General features: G+C 38.0%; 1 protein-coding gene across 3 annotated transcripts in view; it reads left to right on the forward strand.

The window, feature by feature from the left end:
* GRIA4 (glutamate ionotropic receptor AMPA type subunit 4) overlaps positions 1-16,297 on the forward strand; it is a gene marked incomplete at both ends in the record, with an annotated part of 226,248 nt that overhangs the window by 145,496 nt on the left and 64,455 nt on the right. For all 3 annotated transcript variants that reach the window (XM_082768749.1, XM_082768748.1, XM_082768750.1), the window contains 4 exons: positions 7,098-7,151; positions 9,042-9,200; positions 10,578-10,745; positions 12,288-12,392. In XM_082768749.1, the coding sequence (XP_082624875.1) occupies positions 7,098-7,151; positions 9,042-9,200; positions 10,578-10,745; positions 12,288-12,392 (486 nt within the window). The remainder of the gene's footprint in view (positions 1-7,097; positions 7,152-9,041; positions 9,201-10,577; positions 10,746-12,287; positions 12,393-16,297) is intronic.

A 16,297-nucleotide genomic window follows, 5' to 3' on the forward strand; every position in this document is an offset into this window, starting at 1 on the left:
TTTCTTAATTTCCAGTGTGTCTGCTAACTGAAGATAGCAAATGACATTTTTACAAATGATATTTAGAAAATTGGCATAATTAATTGTGAATAATAAAAAAATAAATTAAAACGTGATACTTACAGAAAGGCAGAAATTATGTGCTAATGGATTCAGCAGAATATTAACTCAATTATCCCTCTACAACTTCCTCTGTTTTTTCTGGTTTTCATGAGCACAGCAACACATGAGCACAGAGGATCACTAGCACAACACAGGCAAGTAGTTATTAAGAGATCTGCATTGCTTTTACATGTAATTTAGTTCCATGATGAGGATTTCTTTATCCTTTGAGTCAGAAATGGCATGGACTTGTCTAGTCTCTTAACATCTCCACACTTCCTGTTTATCCTTTTGATTTACCTGAACAAAATATAGGCTACTTCTGCTCACACAGGACCACAGAAGCAGATCATTGGCCAAAGACTTCGGTACATGCACAGCACAGTGCAGTTTGGGCCAGCAGCAGCAGCAGCATTGGACTGAGGCTGCTTCAGGGCCATAGCAGCAGCATTCTGTATATGTCTCCTTAGTCCAAAGGGATTGGACTTCATGAATCTCAGAGATTCATAAAGTGCTTTTTCCTCACCATTCCTGTCCCTCTTTGTTTGCTTTTTTTCCCTGGAGGTCTACAGAGCTGCTTGTATGCAACCCTGTGATGTCAGTGCAAACTGATAGCTCTTCTACTCAAAGCAGCCAGCTGCCAGCACTGCCACCAGCATCTTCCTCACCCCATGCAGTCAGCAGGAACTCCCCAAAGACATTCATTTTCTATGAAGCAGCTGGGATCTTGCACAGTAATAGTCCCACACCGTACAGTAATACAAACATATATTGTCATTGCACCACAAACTGATGAGGTTTGGACCCAAGAAATAGCTTATTTCAGTTACTGAAAGAACAAATAGGCAATAGAAGGCAAAGGATGAATACAAATGGTTTGGGGGATTCATAAAGTGACCTTCATCTTAAATCCTTCCTCTCTCCTTGCCTCCTTCATCCCTGCAAGCCTGCACATCCCATTTACCTCTGGGAGAGCCTATTGTAGGAATAGGCTTTGAATGGAAGCAACTTCAGCAGCAGAAAAGCAAGCAGCCATGTTCCGGGCACTGGCTACTGGCCCCTGAGCCACCTCTCCAGGCTTCATTCCCCAGCGGCTGCCTGTGCTATGCAGGGCTCGTGCTGCTGCACAGTGCAGAAAGGGACGTGACAATTTGTAAGGAGACACCTCTGCTATGTATGCTGCCTTCTTCTACATCCTCTCTTTTGATTGTAGGCTGTTAACAGTCCACACTCTCCCCAACACTAGCACCCTTTTGTGAGCACTAGCTGTTAAAATTAAGCTTATTTTTCAATTACTTTTTTTTATGGCTTTATAAAAAGTTTATCCTTGCTTCAGATATCGTATAAAATCCCATTGCAGTCGTGGTTTATATCTTCACCATTTCTGCCACAGTATTTCAGGTCAAGTCTCAATCTTCTGTCTTTAACAAGTCCCCACACTTTTTATATTGTGTTAGACAGACTTAATTTTATTGCATGTGTTCTTTTTCTTAAGGTAGCAGATTGTGAGACAAAACCAAAGAGGAGAACTTTTGTTAAAGTCCCTTTGCTAATGGGCAGCTATCATCCTTTGAAGAGATTTAACTGAAAATAAGTTCTTTTCACTTCAGCTTTAGTGACCTTCATCTGATGGAAATCATAATAAGGGATATTTCATGCTACAGAAGTTAAGCATTCTTTTAAAAGTAGTTATATACAACATCAATTTCATAGCAGTAAAGAGACAAGGATGACTTGGGGCCTGATTCGCTGCTTAGACACTGATGTAAGTCTGGAAATTGTTTTATGGAAATTCATGGACTTGCCAGTCATGGGGAAAAGAGAGAGAGAGAGAGTCAAAGCAGACAATGGTAGCTCTTCTTTTTGATAACAGAATAGTTCCTGAATTTTCCAGACCAGGATATTGTTCAGCTAAATAGAAAGAATGCTGTTGTCTAATAAAGTCAAAAAGTTCAGAGTTGTGTGTAAAGACTGAGTTTGTTTCAAATCTCCTTGGCTCTGCTTTTATGGCAATTTAAAGTCAACAGTATAATTCTAGCTACTTTTGATTAGCACTAGACATCGATGATGTGAGAATAAGGCTTTTTCTTAATTGCAGTATAATAGATTAAATAGTATAATAGACTTGAAATTCTCCTCATGTCCTGTTCCTTACAGATTCTTATATGTAAATGCATTTAATAATGTGAATGCTTTTCAATAGAGCCTAATGTGATTCGCATATATATATATTTAAATATAAATATCTAACTATAAAGTCCACCTTTTTGTGGATTTACATACACTCACATACACAATAAACTTTGGAAAAAAAAAAAAAAAAGTTGCATTAGATTCTTAAACAACCTTGATATGTTTATGGCCTGAGTATTTCACTTTGATTCTGTGCTGCCACATTTTCTGAAACAAAGGACTCAATAATAGCATGAGTATTGGATAGTACATTCACTTTTGTTGTTTTTCACGTTAACGATAATTTGGAGAGCATATTGTGTTTTCTTATTCATTCTTCTTCAGAACAGTGTTGATTATTTAATAATTTCTTCAGTTCTACAAGTGAGTTTAAAAGAGCTCCAATTCTAGGTGCTGGCCACCTTGGTCATTGAACTAAAACATGCAAATCAATACACAAAACTCAGCACATCATCCTTTCCCCTGCACTCATTCTTCCCCAAAGGCATCAAAACACAGTTCACCCTTCCCAACGTTTACTTCCCCAAATCACCATGGAGGAGATGAAGTCACCTTAAACTCTCACCACAACAAAAGCCAGGTGTAATGTGTATGTGGTGTTAAGAAGTCAGAGTAGGAATATAAAGCAAAAGTGAGTATTTAGAAGATTTAAGTGAAGTATTATATGATGGGAAAAAAATGCATCTGGTCCTAATTGCTCAGGTTTCTGGCACTGTGCAGTTTTGAATCAAAGCATCCTAAGGTAATGCAAAGGCCATGCATAGGGTCCCCCCTCACATGCAGCATCAGCACTTTCATGGAGTATCACTGCTTATGTGACCCATCTTTGGGGCATGGCCCTGCTGCAGGTTCTGTGGCCTGTTGGGGTGGAGAGCTGAGCCAAACCTACCGCTCCCTTGGCAGGGCCACCATAGGTGCCTGTGGCTGTGTCACCCTCTCTTCAGGACCTCCCTTTTGAAATGAAGATGGTTCTTGCAGCTCAGCCTCATTCTGTATGTGCATTTGCCACCTGCCAACAGGTGCTCGGGGCTTTTCTAGGAAGGTGGCACCCACAGGCACACCGAGCATCTTAGTTTGCATCGGGAACATGCTTTTTGAAGTTAATCTCCTAATTGTGGTCATTTATTGTGCTGTGTATCACATCAAGGGAGGCCTCTAAATATATGAATATGTTTTCTTTTGGGTGATGCCAAATGAGAAGGTGCCTAAAAACACCCTGGCTGTGCACCAGTTCCCATTGTGAGTTCAGTCCAGGGAGCAGGTTGGAGAGTCCGGAGTAAAACCCTGAACTGTGCTTGCTATGGAGGCCCACACAGTAGTACAAGGACTTCTGCTGTACACATCATGTCTTATGGACTTTGATTCTTGCTAATGGAGATGTTAGACAATGCAGCTTTGCCCTCTCTCTGTATTGCTACAGAACTTGGCCTTTTGGTTATGAATTCAGAAGTGTATGAGGAGGCACGTGGTGTTTTAAGGTGTCCCCAGACTTAATGAACTTCTGTAGCAAAAGATTTATGGAACACACATCTATCAAAATCCCAGTCCTCTTTTTCCCTTTCAGAGTAGATTCTCTGGTTCTTTTACCTAACTTCTCTTCTCTGCCACAGAAGAAAAATATTCTTCCCTCACTCACTGGCACTCATCTGTTCAGTTTGTGGCTCTGGGCAATACCTACTATCATATGTATGGTATGGTTGAGGTCTCATCTCAATAAAAGACTCCAGTCACTGCTAGTAAAGAATAGAGAAAGAAAATGTTAGAGGTTGGGGAGCTCCTCTAGAAGTACCTTTTCGTGTTATAAAGGACTTAAGTTCGTTGTCTGAATTTATCTCAGTGCAGTGGCACATCAGAAAGAAAAGCAGTTCATCAGATAGTGAGGATTCACATCCTATTTTATAGATCATAAGCTGCACCTTTAAGTATTCAAGAGAAAAAGGTGACTACATAAATTTTGGATATTCAAAACTATGAGATGCTCACAGAAAGCTGTTTTCACTAAACAGGCACTTTTCCCCTAAATCATTAGCAATTCCTGGTTTGTAAATTATATGTGCTCAATAACCATAAACATTTTCAGATTCAAAATCAGAACTGTATTTAATCTTTGTAGAAAATGCAAGCCATATCACATCATTTCTCTTCTCTATTTGCATGATCAACGTTCTTGGGGTAAAATTTGTCTCAGTTAGCATTAAGGATATAAAATGTAGGTGTCTACATCAGAGTTAATCATCATCAACTCTTCTTCTAGTCAGTGGAGAAAAATAAGCACTTTCAGGGCACAAGCTGTCTAATTAATTTTAGACATGTACTTTAGGATAAGATGAATCATTTCCTCAAAGTGCCTGCTTTTTCTACTGACTTTAAAGGAAGTGCAGACAACTAGATGATACATAGATGTGTACCTTTATTACACACCCTTAGAGACAAGCATTGAGAGAATACACTGAAAAAATATATAATGTTTTTTCACAAATATTCTGTTTTATTCACATTAAATCTGTGAATTCTACAGTTATTTCTCGGAACAAGCACAGAAGCAAATCCATTTAATCATGTGCAGTATTTAATCATTTTGACTACGTGACAACTAGGGACATGTATCTGATGTACCTCAACAGTTGCAGGATGATCTTGTGCTTGTTTATTTGACTGAAACACTGCAATTATTATCACAGTTTGTGTTATGAAACCAAACCAGGGAACAGATCACAAAGGGTGTTAATTGCCAAAGCAATGTCAACTCCCAAGAGCTCAAAGGGAGCTGCAGTGATTTGTGCAAGCTGAGGATGAGGCCCACAGTTATCATATCATGTTCATTTTAAATCATGTCAGCCCACTTACATTCAAACTGTGATGCTGTAGGTGTTCAAAATTTGAGTTTTAATCTCTATCATTTTCCCTGTAGTAGGGATGCAAATACATTTTCATTACCATGGATAGTGGAAGCAGTACAGATGTAAAAACACTATTGGTGTCAGAGATTCCATCTCTAAGGAAGCCATAGGAAGCCATTCAAATCCCTCCTTGTGCCAGCAGGGATTTGAACTCTTTGTATACAGTGGGGGAAAAAAAAAAAAAAAAGAAAAAAAAAAAAAAAAGATTTGACAGCACCCACCTCACATGTCTTGAGTACGCAATACAGAAGGGTGTGATATCTCCTTCTTGTCCCCTTCCCCAATAAAATGGTTGCAATGATATTTAATTACAGATCTTAATGGGAATCTGACTGGGTCCAAAACAAACATTTTTTTTTATATGAAGGACTGACAATCTGGACAATCTGGGGAAGTTTTTTTGTTGTTGTTGGGGTGGGGTTTTTTGTTTGTTTTTGTTATGTTTTGCTTTTTAAATCTGATCATTTTAGCTACAGACTGAAAAAAAAAAAAAAAAGTGATTGAGGTTGGGAAGAAAGCAGAATAAAATGATAGCAGACATTGTTTATTCACTTTATTGCTTTAAAACAATAAAATTAACACAGTTCTGACAAGATGCTTATGCCACTTTACTTGGAATTTCCCTTCCACTCTCTGCAGAAGCAGATTGACTTACTGGAACAGCAACAGAGTTGGAAATCAAGCATTTCCAAGTGTTAATACAGGTCCTGGATCCCTGGGTGTCTTTGGCCAAATCATTTAGTCTTTCAGCAGCTCATGTCTCATCTCCAAACTCTGATGCTATCTATTTCATTCTGCACTGTTGAAAGGGTCTGCCAGTCTTCGTGAATGTTCTGTCTTTCCAACATGGGACATGGTCCATGAAGGCAAGAAGCTGCCAACTCTTCAGAACAGAATCTAGATTTAGGATTTTCAAAGCACAAAAGGAGACAGATCCATAGTTTTCCTGTTATTTATTAAGTAGCCATCACCACATGGAAAACTTTTGCCTGTATCTTGTTTATTCATTTAGAAGGAAGTTAAAATGATTTGCGGGGATGAATGTGTGAGAAGAAAAAAAAAATCTTTGGACTGCAAGCAGATTTTTTTTAAGTGAGTGGTTAATCATTGAAAACCCTTGAATTCACTGTGGGTTGGCATATTATTTGTCTAACCCCTGTTCTTGATCTTGCCATATCAGGACTGTAGCACTTGCACATAAGGAGTGTTCCCTGTCTGCATCACTTGATGTTATACGTTGATTAAATGCTCAAGGGTAGCATGTGGCTTCCTCCTGGGAGCAAATGCCAAGGTTCCCCTCTCACCTCTGTGTGTCACCAGAAGGCCCTTGCAGCTACAAACAAGGGGCTTTCACAGCAGGGAGCATGGCTGCCTGTTCTTGCTCTGTCCTTGATCATGCCAAGCCCCAATATCTTTAGCATATCGCTAAGAACTAAATAACACTTGTAGTACTTGACCACCTCAAGGGCAGACAGCTTTAATCCCAAGAGCCGAAAACCTAGTTTGATTCATAAACACTGCACTCATTTGAAATGAAAAGGTACATTAGCAGTTAGGCTTTCTAGTTAATGTGTGACCTCCTGCTTCTGAATTTGTATCCCGTAGGTAATTGCCATACTTGATGAAATAGTATACAACAGTAACATTTTCAATCGTGTGGAAGGCACTCAGATTACCAGTTCATTACTTTCTTCACTTTCATTTTAACTTTTTCCCATGGTTAAACACCTGGAAAGTTATAGCTACATTATTGGAGAAAGACTCTCAACATTATATTGCTGATTTTATATATTTCGAAATTTATATCTATATGGCTGTGAAAATGCATTTCTAGACAAAACAGTATGACTGTCTCTTTTTTTTTTTTTTTTTTTTTTCTTTCTTTCTCTTTCTCTGCTGCAGATTGTGAGCGTGGGAAAGCATGTTAAAGGATACCATTACATTGTTGCCAACCTGGTAAGATCTTTTTCTAGAATTATACCCCTGCTAGGTAAGTGAAGCACTTAGTTTTGCTTTGGAGTTACAGCATTTCATAAAATATCTGCCATTTGTCACTAATATACAGTTGTGCATAATTCATTCCTTACAGAGCATTAAAGAACTTGGTCCTGTTGTTTCTGCCATCTGTACAAGAAAGACTCAATATTATCCTCTTAAATCTTATCAAAATCAGTGTAGCATAAAGGACTGCTAAGTGTATTTTGTGACTGAATTAGACGCCTTTACAGACCTATGCTATCATTTTAGACTCATCTTTTTAATATTAGTAGGACAATAATTCTTAAAGTAACTTTTCTATATTCTCTAGGGGAAATTCATTCTGTTATAAAATCAGCTACTTCCAGTCAAATTACCAATTCATATTTTAACTCTGAGTCTAAACAGCACATTTACACAATGTTTAGAAGAGGGCAAAGGAAGAGTAAGTGCAATATTTTATTTTTTAAATAGCCCATTTTTCAGGCTGAAATACCTTCCTGGCCAAGCACGGTGAATGTAGAGCTGAGTCTAATGTATTTTACTCTCTTTTTACTTTTTACTCTCCCTCAAGGAATTTTAGTTGGCTTGAAATATGTTATTGTGTTTTGCTGTACTAGTACCTTAACTTAAGATAATTTCAGATTATTTTTAAGACCTCAGGCTTCTGAAATGAGAATGACCCTATTCACTTAAGGTCTTACAAATAAGGTTTTCAACATTCAAAATTTATAATTCTCCAAGTAACCTTTCCCATGCAAAGTGGCTGCTGTAGGCAGTAGGGTATATGGTGGAGACAGTCACATCTACTTCTGCATTGACACATGTTGTTGTCTACTGGCTGTTCAATAACATGTGTAATAGGATTCCCTGATATGTCACCTTTCATATTCACTGTCAGTTTCCTTTAGGACATGAATCAAATCTCTGTCTTGGACTTTTTTTTTTTTTTTTTTGATCTGGGGCATTGGGTCAGTACCTCGCTTTTTTTTTTTTTTTCCTCAGTTTTATACTTTAAATCAAGTGTAATAATACACTTCTGTTTCCTCTGCTAAATGCTGATCCCAGGAATTTAAGAAAACAAAAAGATTACTTTGAGATGCCATTAAGTCTAGCAGATAGAAAAGGAGCACAAAAATTCATGTTTGTTTCTTAGCATCTTTAGCAGTTTTCCTTATGCAGTTTCTTGAAGTTCAGATACGTCTCTAAAGGCAAATTTACTAAAGGATTTGTCTGTATACTGGGACAAATTAGCCTTAAAACCATAAGTCAGGAAGTCTATGTACTTTATTTTTTTTCATTCCATGTTGGGGGTCACTCCAGACTTTAAATGTGTATCAGATCTGGGAGCTATCACCACCATGTTTCACAAAAAGGTGATTCTGATACTGTTTTCCTTGTGCTAATGATGAGACCCTCATGTGCTCTCTCTACATCCTAATATCTATTATATTATCTCATAACTTGTGTAACTCAGGTAATTTCAGCCTAACCAATAAATCCCAGAATAAATATATTTACACAACAGTGTTGTTCGCTTTGCAAACATGCAAAGTAGCAGGATGGATCAAGCACTAATACAGTGCTCATTAAAATCTGCCAACTTCAGTGTAAATTGGATTAAGGATTTAATATTCTGTAGGCATTTTTCAGAATTGAATTTCTTGGTTTTGTTTCATTCTTTGTAACACAAATGGAAAGTATGAACAAAGTTTCAGCATTATTCTCTGATTTTAAGTCTTAACTTCTAATGGAAACCTGCTGTTGCCACCTTCTTTGAACATTTCTTTATGCCACCTTGCTGATCTAGAACAGATTGGACCCAGAGTGGTGTGTGAGAGCAAACAAATTCTTAAATTGATTTTCTAGGGATTCAAAGATATTTCTCTGGAGAGGTTTATGCATGGAGGAGCTAATGTGACTGGATTTCAGCTGGTAGATTTCAGTACACCAATGGTAACTAAACTGATGCAGCGCTGGAAGAAGCTAGACCAGAGAGAATACCCAGGATCTGAGACCCCACCAAAGGTACTGGATGGTCTGAAGCACTACCAATGATATCACTCAAGTGTTTTTAATTTCTGATTAACATTGCTGAATAAATGAGTAAAGACCGTAATATTTAGGCACAGGAGAATGCAGCTGATCATACTGTTACTGGCAACTAATAATGCCTGTCCTTGTGACTATGATAGAAATACAAGCTACAACACATTTCGCTGATGTGCTTTAATATCCTTTGTCAGTTATTCTCCAAATCACCTCTTTACTGACAGGAACTAAAGGTCAAACACTTAACTGACAACTTAATTTCAACCAATTTTACATGAATTAGTCTAATTATCTGGATTCAGAATTCAGAGCTTTCCCAACAGATGAACTCTTCTGTATATGAGATGTAACCACAATTGTAAATTTACTACCCTTAAATTTTAATTTTGAATTTCCTGTAGAAATTCTATCCACCTCAAAACCTACTGTAGTCATCATTTTCAGTCATGATCTTACAGTACAATTACATCCCAGTGTTCCTCTAACCTAATCCCTCACAGATGGATAACAAGAAATTTCTGTCGTCTACAATTTTCTTGGCAGGCAAATCAAAGCATAGTTATAAATATGACTTCATCAAAATAGCTCTGTTATTATATGTGCTAATACATATCATACCTACTTGAGACTGAGCTACATGGTATATCAGTAGCAGCCTTGGGGTTGCTATTGATAATCCACATGCAGTAAATTCATCAGAGGACCAGGCTGAGAAAATACCCCGTTGTTTATGTGGCTCCAAGCTAACATCTGCTAAAGACTTGCTCTACACATTTAATTTGTCATGCTCTCTACCTAAAGTAGTTGCAGTAGTGTAGAAACACAAACTGTCTTAGATGACCTTCTGAGACCCATTTATTCTTCAGTACCTTGTGTTGTTCAGAGGGCCAACACAGGTTTGAAGAACATACTTTTGATCATTCTTAACAATTACAATAGCTTGTATTTCTGCTCATTTATCTATCTTTTTTTGTGAGTCACTTTTTTTTTTTTTTTTTTTTTTTTTTAGTAAGTTAGGTGGGTGCATGAGGCTATTTCCCAATGGATAAGACAAATGGAAAAAAAAAAAGTTTGAGAAGTGACTATCTTCAATTTAATTTGTTTCTTCTGATAATACTTCAGAGGCAGGTTTCTATGCCCTTATGAAATACAGTCCTAAAATTTGAACTACTCTAATGTACTCTTCTCAATCCTACATTCATTCCTCAGACAAAATTGCTTTTGGTTTTGAGAAGAGTTTCTGAATGAAAATGTACAAACTGCTGTGTAATGCCTAGCTAGAAATAACTGAGAACAGATGATTTTCATAAAGATCTACCAACTCTAAAGCAGTGTGTTTCTTCATCCATTTAGTATACATCTGCATTAACATATGATGGAGTACTTGTGATGGCTGAAACTTTCCGTAATCTTAGAAGACAGAAAATTGATATTTCAAGAAGAGGAAATGCTGGTGATTGTCTTGCTAACCCTGCTGCCCCATGGGGTCAAGGAATTGATATGGAGAGGACATTAAAACAGGTAAGGGTAGGCTTTATTGCAGTATTGTTTGTGAATATTAGATACTAGTTGTACGCTATATGATTCAGAAGATCTTATACTCAAGGTTATGGGAGAGGGGGAATTTACATGTAAGCTGCCATTTGGAAACAGCTAGGACTGTTCTGGACATTTTGCTTTATAATTTGGAATGAAGGCAGAGTGGAACTACTATTATTGGAAACCACTAGTACTTCTATTAAAATAGCTGGGACTTCCACCACTGAGATGTTGAGCTCATCTGTTGCTCTTTGCATATAACCTGGGTATGCAGATACTGTCATTTGAGGAAAAAGGTTTTTCTACCTAATATAAACTTTCTAATATTCTTCTGACAGTTTGAATAAATGTAGAATTCTTCCAGGGAAAGGTAGTGTTTTTTTCTTTAAAAAGACATCACCCAGAGCCATTGTTCACTGATGTCAAGATTTTGAATTCCTGATGAATATGGATGCCTAGAAAGTTCCAGATCTCTGTCAAGATGATTAGACTTTCATTTGAATGGGACAGTAAGAAAATAAAAATCCTGCAGTTGAATTTAAATCTTTGCAAATGAGCAGACTCTGCTCAGGAGAAACTGTTGAGAAGTGACTGCTGACAGAGATGGCAGCTCTGTGCCTGGAAGCCAATGTTTCGGTCCTGGAGAAAAATAAAAACAGATACAAATGGTCAAAGGAAAAGAGTAGTGTTTTAAATCCACATCCTAATTGTTAGGAAGATAAGTAAGGCATTTTTTGTGCTTTGCATATTCTGTGCAGATGCACAGATCTGTAACAATTGTGAGAAGCACGAAGTCAGGCTTCTGTACTAGGTTGGACAGCGTGACCCTCCAAGTCTTGCCAAAGATACTTCTTGCATGGCTGGATCCTGATACAACTGAAGCCAGCAGCAATATGACCATGGCTTCTTTGGGATGAGGGCCCCAGTCTGGGTGAAGCAGAAAAGAGATGAAAGAAAATACAAGTTCTGTTTTCAGCTCTGAGACAGGTGATGGAAAAGTGCCACAGCCGTCTTATGGCTTTGTGTCTGTCCTTCGCCACTGTGCGGCTTGGGAAACACTCCTTTCAAGCCCTGTGTATCTCACCCATCTTCTGTGACAGTGAATTGCTTTGTTGTGTTTTCACAGTTACCTTGATGAGCAACACATACTCGGTTTATACATTTAATCCACCAGCAGAGTGTGAGTTAAAAAAGGTGTATAAGTTCAGGCCAAAGATCTTTTACATTTATTTTACATGATCCAGAATATTCTTCAGTGATGATGAGAATGGTAAAAAATAACCTTCTCCTTAGAACCTGCAGCTGAAAAGTGTTGAAAACATCATGGAAGAAAAGGTCCACTGTCTGTCTTTGTTAGCGCATAGACACTGGCATACCTACACCTATTTTGAGAATGGTTCATCAGTAAAAGAGAGTACAAAGGAAAAGTAGCCAACATTTTGGCTTTATAATGCCTCATTCTTCTGTAGTAGTGTTGTTATGGTTATAAATCTATATTCTTAATACTTTTTCTTCAATTTTTAGGTTCGAATACAAGGATTGACAGGAAATGTTCAGTTTGACCACTATGGTCGCAGAGTCAACTATACGATGGATGTCTTTGAGCTGAAAAACACAGGCCCCCGGAAGGTAAGTGCTGGCAATGTTTGCTACCATATAGTTTACTATGATTAAATAACTAAATTTACAGTAAACTGAATTCTGTATAATTTTAAAAATATATCAACTATATGGTAAAAATGTCTGGAGTAAACAGATTTAATCTCTGGTTTCTGCTAGATACTATTATTCCATGCAACAAATGGGGAAACACAGAAACTAGTATGCATCTTGGAGAGGTGGGATGTCAGGCAGGCAGGCAGACATACTAATAATGTGTGTCCAAGCACATCCTCTATGTCTGAATGCACATAGATTATCACTCAGCTCAGTCACTGTGAAGAGATAAGCCGTATGCTTTGTTAGCCCTTCCTCTTTTGTGCTGGAATTTGTCCATTTGTCATAGTTTAAAATAAATAAGGAGCAGAAAATGTACTCAGGCTCAAGTGTTTTATTTCCTTTGGAGGCACTGTGGGCTGTTTTGTTTGCTAAATCATCAGAAGAAGAGAAAGTGAGAAGCTGGAGGTGAATAGGAGGATCATGGCTGCTTGAGAAGGGCTGAAGCAGTCAGAATCGAATTAAGTAGTCTGCCACTGTCGGGCCAGAGGTGACAAGCCCAGTAAATAGTACCCCAGGTGAATTGTCTGTCCCCAGATGTATGCTGCAGTGATGAGGAAACAAAGTGTTAAATTACAGATCCAGAGCAGAATTACACATCAGGATGCACTAACTGCATATCCCTGTACAGAGCTGTAGACCAAAGCAAAGCAAGCATGTGCCTGCTTATCAGGTGTATTAGTGAAATTGCCTTCTGAAAGTATGACAGATGGCTGAAAAATACATTGGGAAAGGTGAATTTGTCTTGCTTCCCTCTTGGGAAGACCTGTGCCTACTGCCAGAGAATGTGTCTGACCTTGCTGTCTGCCTGGCTGTGAGCCATGCTGCCAGCAGCTCAGAGGATGTACAGGTGGCTGGGGTGCATCGAAGGCAAGTGGAGAAGTATGACGCCTCCATCCCCAACACCCAGTTGTACTGGAGGGAAGACAAAGTGGAAAAGGTGTAGTTCATTAGGTCACAACTTCAGTAACTCATTAGGGAGTTTGCTTAGCAGCAAGCTAACTGTCGAAATCAGCCTTTTGGTCCCATTTCAACACTTCTCATCCGTTTTGAGAATGGTGGTTTTGGCTGGCACCACTGGCTGGATGTTTCCACACCCTCTTCTTGCCTGTGATTTGAGAGAGAGGATGGTAGCAAAAAGAGTTATGCCTGTGCTGTGCTAGCATCCCAAGGTGATTTTCTTATATTTTCAGGCATGCTCTCCCTTTTCCTCTTTGCCATTCTCAAACCATTACCTGTCTTTGATATAATAAGCCATAACAATTTTGACAGATCTCTACTCACAATAATTTCTTTCTTATGTATTACTTACATATTTCTTATGTATTACTTATTACATAATATTTTTGCATTACTATGTGATCACTGGACCAAGTCTGTGCTCCATCCAGCCTGAAAATCCTCTATAATGTATGAGAAATAACTTTATTAATTGAACTAAGAAGCTTTCACCTTTAATGTCTTCTTCTCATATCCTACGTAATATGACTTATGACTCACCCAGCAGTATCTTTTCAGGACTAGACTTTCCAGTCAGAGTAACACATGCCTCTAATCTTTAGAAGAGTGATTTTTGTTGCCCACAATTTTAGGGACGTGGAAAAAGCATTACAAAACTGCACAGCCACTGAAAAGCAGAATTCAAAATAGTGCAGTCAAACAGGATACAATAACCCATGTTCCTATTAGTTTCATTTATGCTAAATTTTGTATTTGGTTCTTGTTTACAAAATGATACCATCAAGATTAAAAACAAAATTAAAAAGTAAACAAGGCATATATGTATAAATGTACATGCACAAGACATTCTGATTTGGCTCCTGAGTCCCAGCTTGGGGAAAAAAAAAAAAAAAAAAAGAAAAGAAATTGATTATCAAAATTTAAAGTATTCTGTCTTTACTGGCTTGCAGACTTCAGCAGAAGCACCTTCAGAAATTACACTATTATTTAAAAAAAAAAAAAAAAAAAAAAAACAGAAAAAAAAAAAACTGTTTTGACAAATTTACTTTGAGAGAGATATTTTTGCAATATGATTTTCTAAAAGATAAATTAAGCTTCTCTATAAGTGGGCACAACTGCTAGAAAGTCCAATGGAAATCTGTATTGAATTGGATTTACTTATATAATAGCTGAATTCAATCTTATCCTTTCAGGAGTTTTATCCCTGAGGATTTGAGATTTTAGAGATAAGCATATTGTATTTTAGTGCTCTCACAGTCATTGTAAACCTACATACTCATACAAGTCATATATTTCTTATATATTTATTTAGTAACTCACTTCCAGAGTTACTTTAGTGCAAATTTGAGGTGCACACACTCACACCCGTACTCACAGGCTAATATTCCTTTAAAAATGCCTACCGTTCCTCAGAAATACCCTTTATCTCTGGCTGTATTTTGGTATGGTACTTAGTTTTATAACACACTGCATCATTCATTTTCTGCTTTCCTTCTGAACTTCCCAACAGTGAGGAACTGTACAGTAAACAATCACTCATGGTTAAAATGAGCTTCCCAAACTGCCAGCTTTCAGTGTACATGTTCTGCCTTTAGCTGGTCACAGTTCTTGACAGACACTTGACATTTTCAGTTATCAATTGTATCTGCAAATCTATGATTGTCTGGATGAAAAAGAGTATTTGTTAGCGTGTGTCCTACTAGGAAGAAAACCTGTCTCTCCCCTGTATTAGCAACTCTGAAACTTCTGTTAGATGCAGACACCTAAATCAAGGCTCATAGGTTGTTAAAGCAATTGCAAAGAGAAAAGGAACAAGTCAACTAAATGTACCAAAAGTTTGGCATTGAAAGGGTTTGTGCCTGTTTGCTTCACTAATAGAAAACAAAACAGTCACTCATGCTCTCTCATACTTACTCACTCAGATCCAGTTACCCTATGTATTTAGAATTCTCACAAATGCATATTCACTGCTGTGATAAGTGTGTCTGCACACTGCCCTAGGGACTTCTAAAATGACTTGCCTTTCCATAAATTAATTTTAAAAAGGGAATGAATTAAATATTAAACATAAGGAATGGTTTAAGAATACATAGGATTGTTTAATGCATGTAAAATCAGGAACAAAAACCACTCCCCAACACTTCTAGACTCTTAGTGCACCACTGCATTGCTTTGAACAAGATTAGCCACATTTCACAGAGGCATAAACCTATGTGAAAGTGAATTTTAGCCTGGGTTCTGCAAAAATATTAAAAAATATATTGGCTACATAATTGATCTGATCATTCAGCCGGTTTGCATCACACTGAAGTCTTTTCATCCAAGGCACAGACTGTTCTTTGGCACTGACAGTTACACTGGAGCTTTAGCCAGATTACACTTTCCTCTAAAATTCCCTTTCCTCTTCTAGTAAGATGGACAAGGAATTTCCTTCTCCCAGCTCTTGGTCTCATGAACTCCAGATAATCGAGGCAGGAAGGGAGAGATGCTGATGACTAGTCCCCAGGTGCCTCTAAAAAGTGAGCTATGCCAGCTGGAATTGCACAACCTTCATAGGAATCCTTTAAAATCACTTCCACTGCCTGCAACTTTCCTTGGAAAAAGGATCAGTTGCTTCGTTCATTAGGGTCTCAGCAACGTGGAGAGCCCCTTTAGTAGTACTAGAGTCCTACTGCTACTATTGCTCTCGTGTTGTCCTGCTGACGTGAGCGGACTGTTCTTAGTGCTGGCTCAGAGGAACAGGCATTGAGCTGTTCCCATCAGCCTTGTCAGAAGGTCCACAGGCGGCCATGACTTAGGTGCAAAAAAAAAAGTCTGGAAAGAAGGAGAAAGGAAAGGTGTATGCTAGTGAGCCATGG

Source organism: Aythya marila (assembly GCF_965140915.1).
Source record: "Aythya marila genome assembly, chromosome: 1".
NCBI lineage: Eukaryota > Metazoa > Chordata > Aves > Anseriformes > Anatidae > Aythya > Aythya marila.